Source organism: Carcharhinus amblyrhynchos, chromosome 13 (genome assembly GCF_965287045.1).
Source record: "Carcharhinus amblyrhynchos chromosome 13, sCarAmb.v2.hapA, whole genome shotgun sequence".
NCBI classification, from domain to species: domain Eukaryota; kingdom Metazoa; phylum Chordata; class Chondrichthyes; order Carcharhiniformes; family Carcharhinidae; genus Carcharhinus; species Carcharhinus amblyrhynchos.
This window is the reverse complement of record NC_137336.1, coordinates 57,374,513-57,396,597: the sequence shown is the minus strand read 5'-3', so window position 1 is coordinate 57,396,597 and position 22,085 is coordinate 57,374,513. Positions and strand designations below refer to the sequence as shown.

The window sequence follows — 22,085 nt, the reverse complement described above, 5'->3', positions numbered from 1 at the left end:
ATATTTGGGCTAAATTTGGTTTGCTAATTTCTCTTTATAGAAAAGGCATTTATTTTACTCACCTCACTCTTGGTATTTAAAAGTAAATACTTTGTAATGATTCCAAAAGGTTGTGCAAGTTTGAGGATATCTTTCACTTTGCATTTTCCTTTCGGTAATTCTGTCATATGTAGCACTCGGCCAGGTTCATCCAATGGCTTTTCAAAGAAAAACAATATAATCGCTTATTTGAGCGCACAAGCTATTTCATTGGGAAGTAAACTTCAGAAGTGCATTTTCCCTCAATTCTTAACCTCACTAGGCAGGAGAAATGAGAAATAATGCTGTTTTAACATAACTTGGCAGCAATAGCTTTTCATTTGAAGATTATTATAAGTATAGAAGAATTTTAAAAGCTTTTTTCATACTTTCCTTTTAAATATTGACATTTGGCAATGTTAATAGGTTAAAATGGGTGAAATGAAATATATTTGACACCAGGGCACATTCGGTTTGTAAGCTCTACAATTCTCAAAACAACTGTCTCATGCTAATAATGCCAAACCAATTTGCTCAATGTAGCCATTATTAATCTCCTCATGCAGCCTGGTGACTTTCAAGAGAGTTTTAGGACAATACATGAGAACGTGAACTGTCTCAAGTGGGTACTATGCCAATAAACTGTTGAGTTTTGACTTTTCCAATGGATCATGGACAAAATACGAAACATTGAGCTGCTTAGGGTTGAACTTATCTAAAATGTCAACAATGCCAGTTTGGGTACTTTGATTACACCTACCTGATTGGAAACACTTCTTTGTCTACCCTATTACAGGGAAATCTTAATTAATGCAAGAAAACTTACTAATCCTTTTAATCCAGAGAATGAAACCCAATACCAGAATGAGTAGCTGAGGTGAGTGAATAGCACAGATGCACTTAAAGGGAAATGTGATAAATTACACAAGGCAGAAAGGAAAGGTAATGTTAGTAGAGGTAAATGAAGGGTGGGTGGAGGTTTGGTGGAACATATACATTGGCATGGACCTGTTAAGTAAATATTATGGAACAGTAAGATGTGCAAATGTTTGCTTGGATTCTGGGTAATACACGGCAGAAAATAGCATGAAGACATAAATGAACCCACTAACCCAGAAAAATTCCTGTTTTTCTACCAAAAATGACAAAATTGTTTGTATTAATACATTTAAGCCATGATCTTTGTTTCACTGGATGTTCTCACCATCTATGTCTTATTTTAATCTTTTTCATTTTTAAAAACATATCCATAATTTAGTCTCGAACTAGAGAAAGTTTCCCCCAACCGTGCTAATATTGCCTAGAAGACCTGGTAGGTATTTTGGCCTGACATTATTCATACTGTAATAAAACAAAAACTAACCATATTTCGTTTGTTTTGCATTTGACCTTTTCTGTTGCCTGAAAAACACAAAACATATCATAAGCTCTGATAAAATACAATTACTTCCATAAGGCAAGGCATTCAATCTTTTATTTTTCAACAGGAAATTAATTTAAATATAATCTAACACGTAACAGCTAGCACCTCCCATTTTCAAACAATTAATACAGCTCAAGAGTCAGATATCAAAACCAAGGATTCTAGTCTCAACAAGTGAAGAGGGCACTGAGTAGAGTGCTTACCTCCACCACATTTTGTTAACTCAACATTTACGACAATTACGCAGCTCTTACTCGAGACTTTTCTCTGTCAGACTAAAAATCTGTAACTACGAAGATGAAAAAGGAAATCTTTTTATTTAAAGCTCGATCTCATTTTCAGGTAAATCTATATCCAACAACCTTTTAGTGGTGAAGGTAATAATTCAGCAACATACCAGTATAAAAATAAGGCTGCATTTATACTTTACAATGATATAATAATATGGTGGAAATAACCGCCTCAAGTAGCTACCTTGTCAATAACTTATTAACTCATCCTCAAGAAGCCAGCATTGTATTCCTGTACGTTTGCATGGAATGCATTAGATATGCAAGGAAATGCCATAAATTGATCAAATTTTGACAAGGCTCAAATTTGTTTAATGAATTTAGGGGGTGAAACCAGAGAGAAAATCATGTTACAGAGTAAACCTGGCAAATTCACCTGAATTAAAGAGCATAGTTTTCAAACATGCCAAGCTCACCAATGCCACATTGGCAACCAAGTCTATGTTCCAAAGGAAAAACTTGCCTATAACAAACTAAACGCTATGGGTTATAAGGAATGGAATGCGCTTTCCATTGATGGCATTTGGATTGTTTTTTCTTAAAAAAGAGAAAATTATCAGGTACAGTGAGCAAAGCTATATGTGGCAGAGAGTTAATGCTGGGTCAACTCTTCGGCATCTTGACAGCTGCCAGTTTAATGTTACTGGTAGATGCTTGGAAGGTTGTTTTAATGTGCAATGCAGTGAAACAACTGTGAACAATATGACAAGCACACACAAGAAATAACAGTTTAATCTGTCATTATAATTAGCAGTCAAAATCATTTTATCCCAACCTCCATGAGGATCCAGTGCATCTAACTGTCTGATGGCTGCAAGGAGTGCTGATGCAGCATCTGGAGCAATGTTGGCCTGTCGTGCAGATGGATTGGACCTACATGGAGCCCAAAAGAAAAGCAAATTAAATATGCAAATAGATTCAATTTACCAATTATTACTTGCAACATATCCTTCTCAAAACCATGTATTAGCAATACAAATCAAATTAAGGGTATTTATAGCCATTCAGCAGAACGAGTACATTATCATCTCCAAAGTTGCACAGTCAGAGACTAAGCTGCGTGGCAGAAGCAGAGTTTACATCAGGCATCCAGGCCATTTTTCAAGTTATTTTTAAGCTTGGTTTATACATGGTTTTAAATTATCATTTAAGTTCCATGCAGATGGGTGATCTAACAATAGAGATCTTTAAAATTATGAGTGTTTTGTTGGAAGGGACACAGAATGCTTACATCAGCATGAAAAAGCATAAAGGTGTTTAATATGATAGTCAAAAAAATCTAATAGGAAATTCAGAAGTCGAACTTGCTACAACATGGAATGATCAGGATAAATATAGATGCAGTTAAGAGGAGGCTAGATGAGAGAGATAATAATGGAGTTACAATGATAGATTTAGAGAAGGAGCAGAAATGCTGGCACATGCTGGTTAGGCTAAATGGCCTGTTTCTATGCTACCAATTGGTGCAGATTGGTGTAATTGGTGTACAAAAGCTTTTCAATAACAGCAAGCAAGGCAGCGAGTGATCGGCAGGCATCCAAGCATTTTTTTATTCAAAACAATGGCTGAGCTGCGATTGCATGTGTACTGAGCATGCCATCTGTAGTTGCAGTAGCGGCAAACAGCCTTTTATTACTACGGTGCCTTTGGAAGAAAACATACTTTTGTGATAAGAGGAAAGAAAACTGCAGCCACTTCAATATTTTAATAACACATGGAACGACCTCTTCAATGACCTCCTGGTGTAATGACAACCGTTCTTCAATGTCAACAAAACGAAGGAGATATTCATCGATTGCAGGAAGTGTAATGGAGGACATGCCCCTGTCTACATCAATGGCGAAGAAGTGGAAACGGTTGAGAGCTTGAAGTATTTTGGTATCCAGATCACCAACCTATCCTGGCCCATTCATGCCGATGCTATTGTTAAGGAAGCTCACCAACGCCTCTACTTTCTAAGACGGCTCTGGAAATTTGGCATGTCCTCTACAACTCTTACCAACCTTTACAGGTGCACCATAGAAAGCATTCTTTCTGGTTGTATCACAGCTTGGTACAGCTTCTGCTCTGTCCAAGATCACAAGAAACTACAAAGGGTCGTGAATGAAGCCCAGTCCATCACTCAAGCCAACCTTCCACCCACTGACACTGTCTACACTTCCTCCTGTCTCAGAAAAGCAGCCAGCATAATTAAGGAACCCATGCACCCAGAACACACTCTCTTCCACCTTCTTCCATCAGGAAACAGATACAAAAGTCTGAGGACACGTACCAATTGACTCAAGAACAGCTTCTTCCCTGCTACCAGACTTTTGAATGGAACTACCTTGCATTAAATTGATCTTTCTCTACACCCTACCTATGACCATACAACTATATTCTGCACTGTCTTCTTTCCTTCTCTATGTATGGTATGCTTTGTCTATAGAGTGCAAGAAACAATATTTTTCAATGTATACTAATGCATATGACAATAAGCCAAATCAAAGACTTAGCCTAATTACCAACTATTACTAGAAGTAGCTTGATTTTACCTTGTGGATGGTACATCCTCTGGAACCCATTGTGGGTAACTAGAAATAAAAATAAGAACTTGTTACACACACAATACCAATATCCACCATTCCATTAACAATGATCAATAATGAAAATACACACAAGTCCAAAGAACTGTATCCATTTCTTGGGATTTCAGGTTGAATATTATTTCATAGAATCCCTTCAGTGCATGGGGAGGCTATTTGGCCCATCAAATCTGCACTGACCTCAACCCCACCCAGCCCCTATCCCTGTCACCCCACATATTTACCTTATGAGTCCCCCTGACATTGAGGGGCAATTTACCATGGCCAATCAGCCAAACTCGCACATCTTTGGATTGTGGGAGGAAACCAGAGCACCCGGAGGAAACCTATGCAGACTCAAGCAGAATGGACAAACTCCACACAGACAGTGATCCAAGCTGGGAATCAAACCAAGGTCCCTGGCGCTGAGACAGCAGTGCTAATCACTGTGCCATCCCTATATACAAAACTGACTTGCCATCCCGATATACAAAACTGACTATAATGATTATAAAAATCTTGTGTTGTTGTATTTGGAGCAAATTCCTGTAAATCCCAAAACATCCTGGAGGTTGACCAAAAATTTAACTGGACTAGCCATTTAAATATTGTGGTTAGGTGAGCAGGTCCGAGGCTGGGTATTTTGTGGTGACCAATTCACTTCCTGACTTCCCAAAGCCTGTCTAACACCTATAAGAACAAGTGCATAATGGAATACTTGCCTCGTTTATCTGGGTAGCTGCAGCTCCAACAATACTCAAAAAGCTTGCCACCATACAGGACAAAGTAGCTTGTTTGATTAGCACCTGACCACCCCCTTAAACATTCCCTCCCTCCACCATCAGTTACCATGGTTGCACAGCATACTGTCCCCTCCAGCAACATGCAAAGACTTCTTCAAAATCTCTTCAATTTAAAAGGAAAAGGACCAGGAATGCACGGAAACATCACCTCCAATTTCCCCACCATTCTGGTTCAGAAATTTTATGCTACTGCATTGTTCTTGCTGGGTCAAAATTTGAGAACTCTTCAACGAATAGCATTGTTAGGAATATCAACTGCAATGGTTCAAAAATGCAGTTCATCACCTTATCAAGGGCAATAAGTACTGGCCTTGCCTAACAAAGCTCACATCTTGTGAATTAAAGAAAATAGAAAAGTGCTATTTTTAAGCATCACATATAAAGGAGTTATAATAGCTCAGAATCATTCATACTTGAAACATTAGCTCTGTTCTCTCTCTATAGATGTTATTGGACCCTCTGAAATTTTCCAGTATTTTCTGTTTTTAAGTATAATAGCCATTGGAATGAAACGGATAATGGCTCTGATTTGCAATTCTCTTTCTTGAGCTGCTAGATAAAGCTAAGAAAGGCACAACTGGAGACCAGGAACTGGCTCTCATCCTTTCAAAAAAGGGGATATTATTCTTTCATCACTTGACATCTGGGCACCTAGTTGAAAATGATGACAAACATATTCCCCTCCAGTTCCATTTCCCATTACCAACAAAAAGTTCTTTCTCAATTTATTCAATGCATCTAACAGTAACATTTCCAATATGCTCATGTAATTAAAGCTATTAAAATGAAATCAGACTTTCCAAAGGAAATCAAAATGAAAATTGTCAAATATTCTTACATTCAATATTGCATGTACTACTCACATATCCTACATAAACTTGGGATCCAATTTAAAAACAATTTTAAGCTAATCTTTTCATAGTAAATTGAGAAGAACTGCATACATTTCCAAAAGCAGCAAGCAACGCCGTTTATGTGCTGGTTCGTTTTTATGCTGGTTCCAATCCTGAATAAGGGAAAACAAAATCACAATAAATTTTATATCTATGCTAAAATCATATTGTGCTATTTGTACAACAGTTGCAAATCTTTACCAGTATAGTAAGAAGCAAAGATACTGTATGATATAGAAAATAACTGAATGAGTGCCCAGCAACAATACTGGAGGAAATATTGGTTTATAAATGTCTTTTAAATCTCAGGATTAAGTCAGAACCTGTTATTTAATAATATACACTGTGTATGATTAATCTGAATATTTGGCTATACTTCCTCATTCTGAGCATGTTGTTCAATCTCCGTATACCACAATTAAAGATGCAAACACTCAGCCACTGTCTTTTTCAACAGTTTGTATTACACTGGTCATATGTTCTTCCCTGTTTTGTTTATGTATCCTCCATAAATACCCCAATATTTTTGAGAGGATAAAACTAGTAGTTGTAACATTTACATTGTTCCTTGATCAGCAAAATCTAGCTACATTACTCTAATCTAGGCCATACAATTGTTTTATCATCCCTGAAATTATACAATCTTGAACTAAACATGCATTATCAGGTCATGGCACGGGAGATAATACAATTACTACTTTTGGCTAATGGCTATCCTATAACAAAATATATCTAAGACCCAATTAACTAAGCTGTGGGGCCAGGAAGTATAAGGTTCAAACAGTTTGCTGAACTTACAGATGCAAAGTGTATTTGAATCAGTTTCCACAATCCAAGCCTGTGATAATCAACCATAAATACAATCCCAATCCCAGACGTCACTCACCATTATACGCCAAGAATAGAGGAAAATAACCTGGCCAGAGACTAAGGAGCTGTACCCAAATTAGAAGTTAAGGCCTTCAGGAAGGATACGACAACATAAAACCAGCAGGGAATCAAGGATAAAGAAAGAATATCTGAGGAGCTTTCCACTCAATGCTAATGACATCAGCCCAGAATCAACGTAATATCTGTATTGACCTCAAACTAACATTACAATTGTTTAACCGGTTGAACACCTGCAAAACAATGTCCAATAATAGCAATGGAATACCAGCAGCAAAAATCATTCACCATGCTAATTTCACTTTGGATTTATGCAAATCCACAAATATGCTATTCTTCGTAACCTTACCAACAGCAAGACTGTCACAAATGCAACATCTTGCTGAGGTGATGGGGTGGGGAAAGAAGGTGCTTATTGGATAAACCAAAAATGGATATGTACAAATGTGGACAAAGTGGGGTTGCCATAATGGACAAACAGAACAGTCTGTACTACCTTTAAAATGAGTTTCAGCAATTTTCTGCATAATGCTCATTCTGATCTGAAACATCACCCTCTAAATAAACTATTGATCTAAAGCTGGATGTGCTATTTGAATCCTCAACATTTCCCCCACCAAATTTTTCCTTGAGGCTGAAAGGATGTAAAACCCATTAATAGGCAAGCACATTCTGTTTGTAAGAGAAAAGGTTGCACATGTAAAATCTTGAGCTTTCTTAATACAAAAGAAAATTTTCTAAGACTTCAAGCCTAATTTCTGAAGTTGACAGCACCAGATAAATCATTTTCTTGCAATATGAAGCAACCCCTTTGAATACTGCAAGTGAATGAACTGTCCTTGTCAAACATGACCAGTTTCCTATTTAAAAAAAAAAGATTTATCAGAATCAGAAAAAAACTGAGTTGAAGTGTCTAGTGAGATCCACAGTGCAATTACATTGTACCATAACATTAAGGAACAGGCTTTATACTTTTCTGTCCTTTATCTTTGAATTTTTGGAACTAGGGATGAAGGAGCACACCTCCAAAGTTGGGGAAAGTTGCAAATCCATTCCGTACAGATTATCCAGCGCCTCAAGTGTGTTCTATCATTTTATTAGCTCACAAACATCAAATTGTGTATCAGCTAATGTACATTTGATCCAAAACTCTCAATTCCCTAACCCAAAAAAAAAAATCACCTTTCAGAAACAAAAAACAGCTCAGTATCTGTTCGGCTTAGTACCACACTACATGGCATATTTAACCTTTGGGGACATTGGAAGATTACACCTGTGTAACAGCTGTAGTTTTACTGGGCATTGACATCGACTGAATCATTTTATTAAAAAAACAGCCAATCAATTGAAACATGTACAGGACCAGAGTAAAGTGGAATAAGACTAAAACCCATATACGAGCTGGATGTTTTTTCCTCCCTAAAAAGAGGAAAACCAGTTGTACACTTCCAGGCAGATAGAATTAGAGGGAAGAAAAGGGGACAATAAACTCAAAGCAGTCAGTATGAGTGAATTATTCAGCTTTTGGTTGCTCGTAATCTATAGTCTGGACAAATAATACCATTTTGTGCAACTGCAACTACCTCGGGCAAGGCAACTATCAGCTTTTCCATGCTTACTTTTAAATTAAAACCATACTGTCCATGGCTGTGACTCATTCTCCATTGCTTTTTTCTGACTATTTCTAACTAGAATTCTCTCTCATCTGCTGCAGCTTTCAATCTCCTCCTGTGTTCAATTCCTCACCAACTAAGTTGTCATTTATCAAATGACTATTCATCTTTTAACATCCTAGCAACTTATGGTGTACTGTTTATTTTCCTCTCCAAAAACTCCCTCTAGCTTTGAAATCCTGGGATGAAAGGAAAACTACATACACAGTATACATTATGTAAATAACCAGATTTCCTGAAAACAATTAAAAAGTAACAAAAGAAATAATCACTATCCTAAACATGGTGTTTTCCGTGACAAGTAGATTTTTAATTATTTGTGGGACAGATATTTAATATCACAAGAATCAAATATAAATTGTGCGATCTTATAAAACTTAAGTATTACTCACCCCAAATGCAGTCAACTTCATTCTTCAAATGAAGTTTTCCCTCCATACGGCTGTTTATCCATGTCATTGCCCACATGGTAAATTTATTTTGCCAATCACGTCATCTCATTAAGGGACTTCCATGTTTAGAGACCACCCTGATGCAAACTCACTGTTTTCCCATATGTTGACTGAAGGTACTTCAAACACACAAAGCAGGACTCTTAAGCTCAACCATTTTCTTTGTGAAAGGAACGCAGCAGACACGTAGTAGCCTGCTACAATGTTGATTCATGTGAAGAAAAGAACTGAATATATATTTCATAACCTATACATTCTACCAGTTTCCTTGTCTATATACCCCAAGATAGCTCAAACTGTGGATCTCAAAAAGGAAGAGAATGAGGGGGCTCACCTTTCAATGATAGCAGGGATTCTAATACTCTCTATCAGTTCAGATGTTCTTAGAAGCTAAATACAGTATGTGGATTATTGTACTTGATGCACTAATATTCTAAAATGATACCGTCCCAAAATTAACACCGCCTCAGCTGGAAATATTTGAATTAATATTGGTGGAAAGTGTCAATGTTTAAATCACTGAATTTCAGTGTGCTTCCTTACATTGAAGCATTGCAACAAGAAAATCTACATCCTTGAACTGATATCTCTAAAGGAGTGCCATATTTTTACTCCCAACTGTCAAACAATTTGTCAGTTATTTTAAAATTATAGTGCTTTAGTTAACAAAAATTCACTAGGTTTGTGAATACCACATTGATCAGCAGGAATGTGATGGAGAATAGAGAACGAGAAGGCAACATAAGACAGGAAAAAAAATTTAGATACCAGTATATACCAGTTCCATTTTCCAAGGATCAGGGTGTCAGGAGTGAAAAAATTATCCATTTATCTCCAGTCAGAGGCTGAGAGAGAATGATTCTTGAGAACATTTTTCAAATGTATTCATGGACATCACTGGCTAGGCCAGGATTTGTTGCCCACCCCTAACTGCCTTGCTTTCTTCAAAGCTGCAGTCCATGTAGTGCAGATACACCCACAGTGCTCTGCTCAACTTGTCCAGAAGATTTTACCCTCGAGTTGAAGTATTTATTTTAAAAGCCAGATTTGAAAATGATTACAGTCTGTTTTTAGCCATCAGATTCAACATTTTTCTAGTGAGTTTTGCAAGTTACCACGTACTAATCAACAATCTTAGTTTATTCCCAGAAAAAAAGATCACATTTTTAAAATGTGTCCTTGGCTTTTGCATTCCTTTTCCCTTTTCTTTCATTTGTTGTTATAATTGTCCTTTACCAGGTTATCTTTTCCCTCTCATTTTAGTTGCTCATATAATACATCTCCGTTGTTTTTGCTTCATCACCTTCTCATCTTTCATATTTCCCAAGTCTTTGAGCTGAATGCCAAATTCACCAATTGTTTGAAGAAATGTGTCATGTTTCAACAAATTTAAGTCAATTTTACAATGTTAAAATTATTCTGAACATGCAAAACTAATCTACGTAACAGCAAATATTCTTGGGGATGTGGGTACAAATAAATTCAATCACCTCTCTCAACGGGTTCAGATGTGGCAGAGATAAATCGTATTGCAGTGGCATCTGGGACAGTTTTTAAGTTTTTAATACTCTGAACAGGTCAGATGGCTTTAAATTTCTTCACTTCTACATAGCAAAGGCCTTTCAGAAGAATTCAACCACTGGCATGGAGCAAAACAGGCAGCTTTGCTACTTGGTAGACTTGATTCCACTTTTCTTAAGTCTGAATATAGGTCAACTATCCCATGCAGAACTGAGTACTTTCTTTAGTTGGGCAATGAATTTAAGAAATCCAAAATTTATTTTAGAAATCAGAGTTTAACTGGCAAAAAGTGTTAAACTACTGCAAGACCAGTACAGTTTCATGTTGGACAATTTCCAGAGTGCTGCACTACATAAAAAAGTAAATTACACGTCTACATCACAACCAATGAATTACTTTCACTGTTACACAGACAAATACAGCAGCCATTTTCAAACTAAGGTCTTATAAACAAGCATGACAAATGCTTTAATGACCTCTGATGAAGGAAAAGGACTGACAGACCACTGGAACTCCTGAAACAGCCACGATAGAAAAGGTCTTAGATCCATCAGAGCTGTGATTTTGGTTTTAACATTTTACCCAATGACAATGCAGCATTCGTCAATATAGCAGTGCCGAGAGCCCAGTTATTGAAGCAAGGACTTAGAAGGCAGGAGTGGTCCCAATGAAGACAAGATTCAAAGCCAAACACAGTTTTACAGGATGCTTAGTCAGTTCATGGAATTTGTTAGTCTTCAAAGTTAAGGTGTGTTAGAGAGAGACAGACCAAGTAAGAATGAGCGAGAGAAAAAGATGCAATACTGTAGTTTTGAGTCAGAACCTTGCACCCTCAGCTAACATCAATGTGGTATGCAATGGTGCAAACCTAGAGATGGATATATATTTGTATTAATTTCTCAATCACAGCAGGTGAATATGCCTTGATCAAATCATTTATGGGGCCTCAAGAGTTTTTCAGGGGGAAAATTATATTCAAAACGACTGTCTGATTATTTAATTCATCTTTCACTTAATTCAGACCACAAAACTTGCCAGCTTTCTACAAAGATAATGATTCTTTTCAAAGCTTTTTGAAAACCGCACTGATATTATCTAGAGCTCAGTCCCAGATAATAATGCCTATGGCAACTTTAAACTCTTTCTTGATATGGCAATCTGGTCGGTGGGTAGAGCTCAGTTAAAAAAATAAGGTCAACCTCTATGGTTGATCCTCTCCAATGAATCTTTGCATACACAGAATAAGTCCTATGCTTTTTGAAAGTTTGCTATCCATTCCAGAGAGAACAGCAAAAGAAAGAAAATCTATGAAATGACAATTCGGCATTTCTAGATGTCAGTATATCATTAAATATCAAAACGTCAAAATCCAAAAGATAGCTTCACATACCAAGTGAAGTGCCTTGAATTTTGGGAAGGTACCAATTCAGATCAATAACAAAAGGAAATATCTTCCTGTAACATATGGAGATTTGGAACTCAAGAGCTGCTACAAGTTTGATTTTGCATTGGGGGAGATTATAAAAATGTAAAAATATCTGAATTTTTTAACCAAATATTTTGTCATAATGCTGATAAATTTCACCGAAGACTAGCCAACAAGACGTAACAAATTGAAAAGCAATATTTGCATGGGTATCACAACCATCAGAGGGGGAAAGTCACTTAATGAGATGCTTTCATGGTCAGAGGGGAACATCAAAATTATTAGAGCAACTGACATATTTGGGCAAATATTTATAAAGATCTTTTTGTTTGATCAGCTGCAATATGATCGCATGAGGATCAAGTGATTATTTCCCATGTTATTTTGAAGAAACGTTTTTTAAAAATATTTATACAGCACCCTTTCAATAAAACCTTGATATTCTGGATTTTTTTCCTATAAAAAGTATTATCTACTAGATAACACAATAAACCATAACAGAAATGATAAAACGTCCACATTGAGATTCCAATCCCTTCAAAAGGAATGTAAATAATTAAAATTTCCACCTAAAAAACACATTTTGCAACATACAAAATCAAACGTGTGCACAGTACTGTACCACTCACGTCGATAAATGTTTTCATGTACATTAATCTTCATGATGGATTTTTTTTAAAACCACCTAAAAGTATGACAGAGCCAAAGCAGACTACAGTCACCTGGTTAAGTAAGAATCCCAAACAGATGTTGGAAATAATCTTCTCTTACTGTAGCTAAGCAACTGGGTGCTGGACTGAAGACATCAGTACCAACTTAAGCTTTCTTTTATATAAATATCTTCACTGGTGACATTTCAGAAAGCCCCATCTTTAGCTAATATGGGAAAACAGAGGACATTGTCACAAGGCAAACTGGAAAACAGGCCAAAGTGTTGAGTGTTGAAAGGAAACCAGTCTTGTATTCAGATGTGCATTACACACCATCCTCTCTTGAACATGGTCGTTTGGAGAAAGGCATTTTGCATGTACCAAGTTGCACATATACTGATATGTCAAAACATTAACAGAAAAAAAATTGAGGCCCAATGCCCGATAGATTCATAACATATGCTCTAACTGCCAAGGTGGGCATATAATTTCTGACGGTGAAAAGTCACTTTCCCTCTTCTTTTAACTGATAAGCAATGTCAATGGGTTACAAGTACTGCACACCCCTTTGATTTCACCAAGTCCAAAATATTAAAGTTTCCATCAGCAATCTGTGAATGAATTTGAGATGCATACTATAAATGACAACTGCATTTAAATGGCTGGCAGTTGTCATTAAACTGATAATAATGAAGAGAGCACGTGAGTACTTCATGTTGCTAAGACGTTCCAAAGAGTATCTGGAACAAATTAAGATCAATTGAGGTTCCACAAGTCCAACAAGAGCTGTTGTTTGTCAGAATTATACTTTATAAAGCAATTTTTAAATTAGAGGTCACTCACCTTCACAGAATGAACAGTTACATCACACAGCGAACACAAATGAGGGAACATTGTTGGCAAGAAACCATGGTAATCGTTTATGTTGCTCAGTGAAGGAGATCCTCGCTTTCTCTCAAAAAGAGACCTTTCTTGCCCACGGGAAGGAGAGGGCCCCATTTTTCCATAATCAGAATCATACATTGGCTCAGACATACGCATATCATCTCTACGAAAGTCATCACCTCTTAATCGTTCAGTCTCATAGTCCTTCCTGTCATAATATCTAGAACTTGACTCTCGAGAAGAACCATGGTCATAATTGACCACTGGATCAGCATCAGGATCACGACCTTCAAAATTACTTCGAAAGCGCCTTTCTTCCTCCCATTCATTACGGGAGGTTCTGAAGGAACGATCATCCCGAGGAGAACTGTCACCTCTGCCGTAATTCAAAGATGTTCCTTCATCATTTCTTTTCTTTTTAAGCTGCATAAGAATGTCTGGCAAGGATTCAGGAGTAAGTTTGTCTTCAGGATAGCGGCTCAGTTCATCCAAGTCCCTGGATGAAAGGCCAAAGGTAGCTAAAATATTACTGGCCCTGTCTGCATCAATCCGTTTCTGAACGGTAAGTGAATTTTGATTACGACTGCCTACATCAAACAAGGAAGGCAAACCACTGCTGGATCGAGAGGGCCCACCACCTGAAGACATATTTTGATGTCCTTGTCCCACACCTTGTAGGCCCATTGCCTGACCCCGTCCAAAATTCATATATCCACCCATTCGTGCACCCTGGTTCATCCTCCCAAGATTCGCAGCGACATTTGCAGACTGTGCTGCAGGAAAGAATCCAATATTATGGCTGTCTTTCTTCATGCCACGACTGTGATCCTGCTGGGCTCTACCCAATGACATTCTGGCACAAGAGAGAGTCTAGTTCAAAACTGGCAAGAGCAGGATAAAATAATTCTTCAGTGGTTAGTAGGTAGCCTTTGCTGGCTCTGTAGAAAGCTGTTTCGCTATCTAACTTCGTCTAACAGATGGCTGATGCGAGTAATGGCACAGATTCCTCAGAGAACTTTGCCAGGCTGAAAAGTTAAAACAAAAATGTTAGATCAGGGATCTCAAGGCCTCAAAAGGACCATGTATCTCGATCCATCTTGAAAGTTAGAAGCCCAAAACTGGTCTGCAGAAAGACAGTTTAAACAACAAGATCGAATGCAACATTTCACAGTTGCATGCAAAATCCAATGCAGCGGGATAATTTTTTTGTACTCTTTACAACCTCTTAGCGAGAAACGATAAGAATCTCAAAAGGCATGTCAGTAGGAAAACATGGCCAGTGCCAACATCAAAAATGGTAATTGGCCACCAAATCTTTTCAAGTAAACAAGGTATTTCCAACCCAAGTTTATAGAATATCTAAGGCATTTTGAAGATAATAAATAAATTTATGGTAACATTTTAGAAAATACTTTCGTAAATAATTAAGGTATTGCAATCATTCCCCAAAAGGGAAATACATGGATTGGATGTGTTGTAAGCCACTGAAAAAGAAAGAGGCTGTGTGCGCATTTATAATGCTCATTTCAGAGTTCAATAAAGTCAATATATTTTATTAAAGGGTGTATAAATGCCTCCTTCTACAAGGACATGACTCTTGAAGATATTGTTCAGTAAGAAGTCTGCAATCTAAATTAACTGGTAACAAATAAAAGTGTGCACAGAATTGTACAATAAGGGAATAAAGCCAACATGGAGAATTAAAACAGCAACTGGCTCACAAGGAATAAATAGCTGCAATGTTGAAATGTAACTACTGTGCGTCCAACCCAAATCAGAACTGTTTGTTGGATAATTACATTTAAGACACTGCTGAGGGTCAGCATATTTTGTCTTTTGACCAATTGCTTACAAGTGTTTTTCCCATGAATTTTTTGTACCAGCTGAAAGTTATATATGGAAATGTAATTATAAACATTACTCATCCCATAAGTCGTCTGAAATAAACACCTCACTTTGATATGGGTTTGAAAGTCAACCCAAAATTTCAAGACTAAACAACACATCCTACCTTGTTGAGTTATGCTTTTAAGCACAAAGTGCATATGCACTATAAAGATGGTAGATAAGGCAATGAGAAACAACCAACAATGTATACTTTTCTGCATCATTGCCAAAACATCAAAAGATCTGAATCCAGACACCATCAAAACTAAGTAACAGCAGAGTTTATTCTTCAGAGCAAGGCATCTTGATGCAATGTGAGGAATATGTTAAGTCTACCCTTTTGGATGTTGTGGCACACACTATGGTGTGAAAACTTTTATTTAAAAACCATCTCAGGAATTCAAGTCATGGAGTACTGAAGGTCATCAAAATGAATTATCTGTACCCTCAAACACAACACTCCAAATTTGCTGGATGTTTTTTTTCCTACAATTTGGAACACTAAAGAGCATCAGTTCCAATTCTGACTTGCAAACACTTTGTCTCATCACAGTGGATCCCTGCTATATGCAATGTACAAAGTTTTTCTGATCATTGCAACAAGACTTACCTGCTACAGGACCAGTTGTACCACTAAATTATCAATAATGAAAACTGAGGTTTGATACTTTTCCTGCCAAGCATACATGTGCGACTGAAAACAACTTTGGAAAACTTATACAGCAGTCATCTTACATGTACAGAATCAGATTTTTGTTTGACGTCAAAACCAGCAGAATTAGTGGGATGGCTTTCACTTGCACGTGAAAGCTTGGCCAAGCATGTTTAGGCAAGTATATGCAGCTGGATCCTCAAAAAATCAAAACTGCAAAATTTTGACTGAAATGTTCCTTTTCGACATATCATTTTTCAATGTAACATTAGCTTCAAGTGGGTTAGAAACAAAATATTAAACAATTTTCAGGAAAACTATTTCTATTTTGATGAAATCCTCAGCTATAAATTGTAATTTTTGAATAGTTGCACCAAAATACATTCCAAAAAAGAGATTTCCTTAAAAGTTCAACTGCATTTCGTACATTTATTCCATAACTGTTTGCCTGATAAGTACTCTCCTCGTTACTTAATGCATGCGATGAAAGGGAACATTCCAGTTGTCAGCATGAATGTCTCAAATCAGTGGACACATTTGTTTTAAGAACATTTTTAGGAGGGAAAATAAATTATTTTAGTATCACTTTTTGAGTCATCATTTTGTTAATTACACCTGGGGAATTGCGACCACATTTATCAATTACTCAGGCCCTTTGAGACCAGTCGCCCCATTATTTCAGATCTCAAATCAACAAGCAGGTACAAACATTTATGTACAAATCTGTCAAGTGTGTCTGACTAAGGGAGCAGGTATTGGTACCTAGGGGTAAGTACTGGTATCCAATACCAAGTAGAATGTCTATTCCATTTTCCACAGCAAAATATTGATTGCCCTTGCAAGCAGAGCTGCTTGCTGCCAGAAAAATTAAAAGTCGAATCTTCAGCAAGTTCCTATAATTAATAAAATTGTTTAACAGGTTAAAATGCATGGACAGTTTAACACAAAGGTCCGTCCCCAATTACTTGGAAGTAGTTGATGGTTGATTTAGAATCTTGTTTTGTTCTTGTGGTATTTTCCCCCCAACAGATGCATCTTTCTAACTTGACAATTTTACCAGAATTCATTGGATTCGTATACACTTTGATTTGTATGTTATATAGCTGATAAATTTTTTTAAAATCTGCATTGGACCAAACAGGAGCCCTAATTCAATCAGAACGTAAAATCAGCCAGAATACTTCCTCTTAGTGCACCTGCAATACGCTATCGATATAAACCTGGGATCGACAACACCAAAGAAATATTTCAACTTGACTCTGGAACAGCAATGGATAATTTGTACCCTGACCCTCAGCGCACCAGGGCTCTGTCTCTCACTAACCAGTCTTCCACAGTATATGCAGCATTCATGAGCAATACCAAGGAAAATCAATTCGGCAAGACTAATAACAGGCTCAAACAACTCAAAAAGTTACATTTAGACAGGAGCCATCTTGTGTCTCTTCTTTTCAAAACAAAAAGGAAAACAAGGATCCAACTTTCTTTTTACCCAATGGGAAACCATCTTTGCCCATAAAACAATTCAAAATTGCTGGCTAAAATTGCACAGAAACTCAAGCTCCCAGATCATTTTTCACCAATCTTTTTAAAAATTGTGCTGGCACACTTTGATATCAATACTTCCCTATTTTTAGTGAACAAGTTAATATCCAAAAATTGGCATTCTAAGAGCAAACAAATTTGTAGGATTAAATTATAAAACCAGTGTCTGAAATTAAATTCTACACTAAATTTATCAAAAGTTGGAGCATAAAATGTATCTTTAATTATGAATTTAGCCTAGAATATTGTGCCATTGTAACCTACGCCCAGTTACATACAGTGTGAAACATCAAGGAAACTATGGGTAAATGGATCCAAGTAGCCATACTAGTGCTGGAAGAACGAAATATAATAGAAACTAAATAGCACAATTTTAACTCGAGTTACAAGTCCTGGGGTTCAACACACAAATATGTGACGGTGACGAAACAAATTAACATGGCTACTAAAAATTCTAAGGAATCGATGTCTTGAGTACAGAAAATTAAATAGTACTAAACATTCAAATTCCAGAATTTTGTTCCAAGCACAACATTTTGGAAGATCCTGGAATGGGTGCAACACAAATTCACCAGAATGATACTGGATTAAATTGCAAGGACAGATTGCATAAACTCAGTTTGTATCACTTTGAACAGTAAAAAGGTATTCTGCAACTGGGGTACTAAAGATGATCAAAGGATGATGAGCAACTATTTTAACTGGTAGAAGAATCCAGAACAATAAGGCATTACCTTAAAATTACAGCTAGGCCATCTGACAACAAAAATGCATTTCTTCACACAAGCTGGGACTCTTCCCACAAAAGATTGATGAGATTAGGTCAACTAAAAACATAGAAACATGTAATTTTTTTTATTAGACAAACATATTAAGGATTACAGACCAAGGTGGGTAGATGGAATTATGGCAAAATCAGTAGTCTAACAGAATGACACAAGTTTAAGGGATTGAGTGACCTTCCATTCTTAGAAGGCAGCAGAGGAGACTTACTAAATTAATGGACTGGATGAGAGATTTCGGTTATATAGAGACGAGTGAAGCCAGACAAATGGATTGCTTTCTCACAGCAGAGAAGGCTGAGATGAGATTTGAGAAAGATATTCAAGATCGACGGGGAGAAGCTTTTTTCACTGCAAGAGTATCAGTCACCAAAGGCATTTGGTAAATTAGACAATTGGCAAAAGGACCAGTTTTTTTTTCTATAGCAAGTTATGAAATACACCACCTGAAATGATAGTAGAAACAAACTCCATAGTAACCTCTAAAATGGAGTTGGGTAATTAGGGGGAAATAATTGCAGAATTATGGAGAAAATCCAGGGAAGTGAGACAAATTTATTTTGTGCTACCTAAAGCACACTGGGCCAAATAACCTCATCTGATGCTGTATGATTTTGTGAAATGAGGATTTGTTGCTTTGAGGTTTCATGCATCTTTCACCTATCTGGGTGCTAACTTAGTTTACCACTACTGCTTTCGTTGCTTTGAAATATTCTCAATAATACATGAACAGTACCCAAGGGCAGCATGATAGCACAGTGGTCAGCACTGCTGCTTCACAACTTCAGGGACCTAGGTTCAATTCCTGGCTCAGGTCACTGTCTGTGTGGAGTTTGCACATCCTCCTTGTGTTTGCGTGAGTTTCCTCCAGGTACTCCAGTTTCCTCCCACAGCCCAAAGATGTGTGGGTTAGGCTGATTGGCCATGCTAAAAAATTGCCCCTTCGTGTCCTGAGGTGCGTAGGTTAGAGGGATTAGTGGGTAAAATATGTAGGGATATGGAGGTAGGGCCTGGGTGGGATTGTGTTCGGTGGAGACTCAATGGGCTGAAGGGCCTCTTTCTGCACTGTAGGGATCTATGATTCAATGCAGAAACCTAATGGTTTTACAGAAATTAGCTGTCAACAAGGCAAGAATATTGTAAATTCTGCACATTAGAAGTGCAGATTATCAAATTTACTGATCACTAAAGTGAATTTATGAATGCTGGGTTGGCCACCATTTTAAAAGAAATGCTGAACTATACTAGCATGTGCAATTTTATCGGTTGTGATTACATTATTCGTCATTGGAATTCACTGCAGGATCCTTTCTTTTACCAGTCCCAGAGACACTAGTCTTCGCTGTACAAGATTCTATATTCAAACTCAAAGAACAGCAAAATAAACAATCAGACTCACAAATCTGTGGCCAAGTCAATGCTCACCATTACAATATAGGTAGTTAAGTATGAGCAAGAATGGCAGAATATGTAGAACTGCGCAAATTTGCAAACTATGCAAGAAACCTCAAATGGACGACTTCAAAACTTAAATTTCTTTCCCCCTCGCCAAGCATATGTCTCGCTATCTTAATTTCTCATATACATTAATCTTTCATCATCTTGGTCAATTTTTGTCTACCCTGCATTCTGTACTTTCTTTATGGTATCCAAGTGTTGTAACCCGTCCTTGAGAGGTCCTTTCCAACAGTATCATTTAGAATTATTCTCATGTTTCAATCATGACTCCAATTTATCAGAACTGCCAATCTCGCAAACAGATCCTCAATTATTTTACTCTTTGAATTTTTATCTTCTAGTTGATTAACTCTTTCACCTTTGTTATTCATGAACAGATATACCAGGATCCCTCTGTACAGCAGCATTCTTTAGTCTCTCTCCATTCACATAATATTCTAACTTTTTGTTCCTTCAACCAAAGTGGATAGCTGCACATTTTCCCAAATTATATTCCTTCTGCCCACTCATTAAACCCATGTACACCAGCTTTCAGACTCAACAACTTGTTTACATGGTCAGCAAAATTGACTTACAATACAGCCCTCATCATTAACATAGTACATAACAGTTAAGGCTCCAGCACTGACCCCTGCTACTTTGTCAACTGAAGATGACCGATTTGGCCTGATGCTGGCCAACAGGAAACAACTCTCTACCCATTGTGATATGTTACCTCTAGCTCCATGAGTTCTTATCGTGTGCAGTGACCTTCATATGACACCTTATTGAGTGCCTTTTTGGAAATCTAAACAAAATCTAAACCTGCTATCTCTGCAGCCACTTAAGTTAAGCCACTAGGATGTTGACCATCAAACCTAAGGTACATTTCGCCCTTTAATCCCATTACTTTTCCTGGTACTTGTTTCTAGTGCTTATGTGATTTCTCACTCATTTTTGCCTCCTGCTTGTTCTACTATTCTTGGGATGCTTGTGTCTTGACTCTTAAGACAAATACAAAATGTTTGTTCAAAGTCTGTCATCTTCCAGTCTCATTCTTGAAGGGACCAGTATTCACTATAGCTACTGTTCCTTTTTATGTATTTGCACAAACCTGATTTTTTTGTTTACACTCCTCGCTAATTTTCTTTCATACTCTTAATTTCTTCCTTTTAAGTCACCCTTTGCTGGTTTCTATTTCTTTTCCAACCTACTGGACAACTACTCATCGTTGCAGCATTGTACATCTATCTTTTAGTTTGATTCCATCCTTAACTTCCTTAAATTAGCCATTTCCTTTTCAAAGTAATTTTTCCCTTCAACGGAATAAATATCTGTTGGCATTCATGAAATATTTCCTTAAATGTCTGCCCATTTCTCCATTACCTTACCATTTAAGATATTTTTCTATTCTACTTTAGCCAACTGTTTCTATACCCTTGTAAGCAGCTTTATTTAAGACACTAGTTTCAGGCCCAAATTTCCCAACCACAAACTGAATGTAAAATTTGATCATGCCTAGAGGATCATTTATTAATTACTTTTGTCTCATTACCAGGTCTAAAATAGTTGTTCCTTGGTTGGTTCCAGAACCAACCAAGGAACAGCTTGTTCTGAGAAACTGTCCAGAATACTCTTATAAACTCATCCTCCAGGCTATCTTTGCCATTTTGATTTGTTCAAACTATACAAGAATTATGATCTCCCACAATTATTGCTGTACCTTCCCTACAAGCTAACATTTTTTGATTTATACTTTGTCCTACAGTCTGGCTACTTCTTTCTCATTTTCCCACTTTTCCCTTTACTTCATTTACCACAGGAATTTTGGGATAAGGACATTAGCCCAGAAATAACAACAGATTTTTAATGAATTTTTTTTTATGTGCAAAGGCTGGTACTTGTTTGCAATTCCCTTCTGCAAAAGGCAGTCAATGACAAGATAACAAGGGGTATATTTCAGTACTTCGGTACAGATGAGCTATGATCTTAACAGTGAGCCAAAGAAGCTCAAGAAATTTAAAGGACTACTTGTATTGCCATTTATTCTCTCTCCCCATTAGTTTTTCTTACTTATTTCAAGGTGGGTCTTTTTTTTACTGTCAGAATTTAAAAAAAACATTTTTATTGTCTTTGCTTACATTGCCTCTTTTCTACCCCTTCCCATCTTCTTTCTCATCCATGTCCCGTCTGCCTTCCTGGACCCTTTATCTCACTTCGCAAAGACATATTAGTGAGGTGGTTCCAAGATTGGTTAGGCCATAGGAAACAATAAGTTGGGATAATGCATAGGGAT

The 22,085-nt window shown here is 37.1% G+C and overlaps 1 protein-coding gene across 6 annotated transcripts in view; it reads right to left on the bottom strand.

The window, feature by feature from the left end:
* LOC145351936 (matrin-3-like) overlaps positions 1–22,085 on the bottom strand; it is a 44,416-nt gene that overhangs the window by 20,079 nt on the left and 2,252 nt on the right. For 4 of the 6 annotated variants that reach the window (XM_080201734.1, XM_080201736.1, XM_080201738.1 and 1 more), the window contains exons 1-7: positions 18,305–18,397; positions 13,445–14,511; positions 6,043–6,104; positions 4,266–4,304; positions 2,507–2,604; positions 1,382–1,419; positions 63–197 (exon numbers count right to left, since the gene is read on the bottom strand). In XM_080201734.1, coding sequence (XP_080057860.1) covers positions 63–197; positions 1,382–1,419; positions 2,507–2,604; positions 4,266–4,304; positions 6,043–6,104; positions 13,445–14,338 — 1,266 coding nt within the window. In that variant the 5' untranslated portion in view covers positions 14,339–14,511; positions 18,305–18,397. Of the gene's footprint in view, positions 1–62; positions 198–1,381; positions 1,420–2,506; positions 2,605–4,265; positions 4,305–6,042; positions 6,105–8,944; positions 10,551–13,444; positions 14,512–18,304; positions 18,398–22,085 lie in introns of those variants that run through there. The other 2 variants (XM_080201735.1, XM_080201739.1) reach the window with 2 other exon arrangements.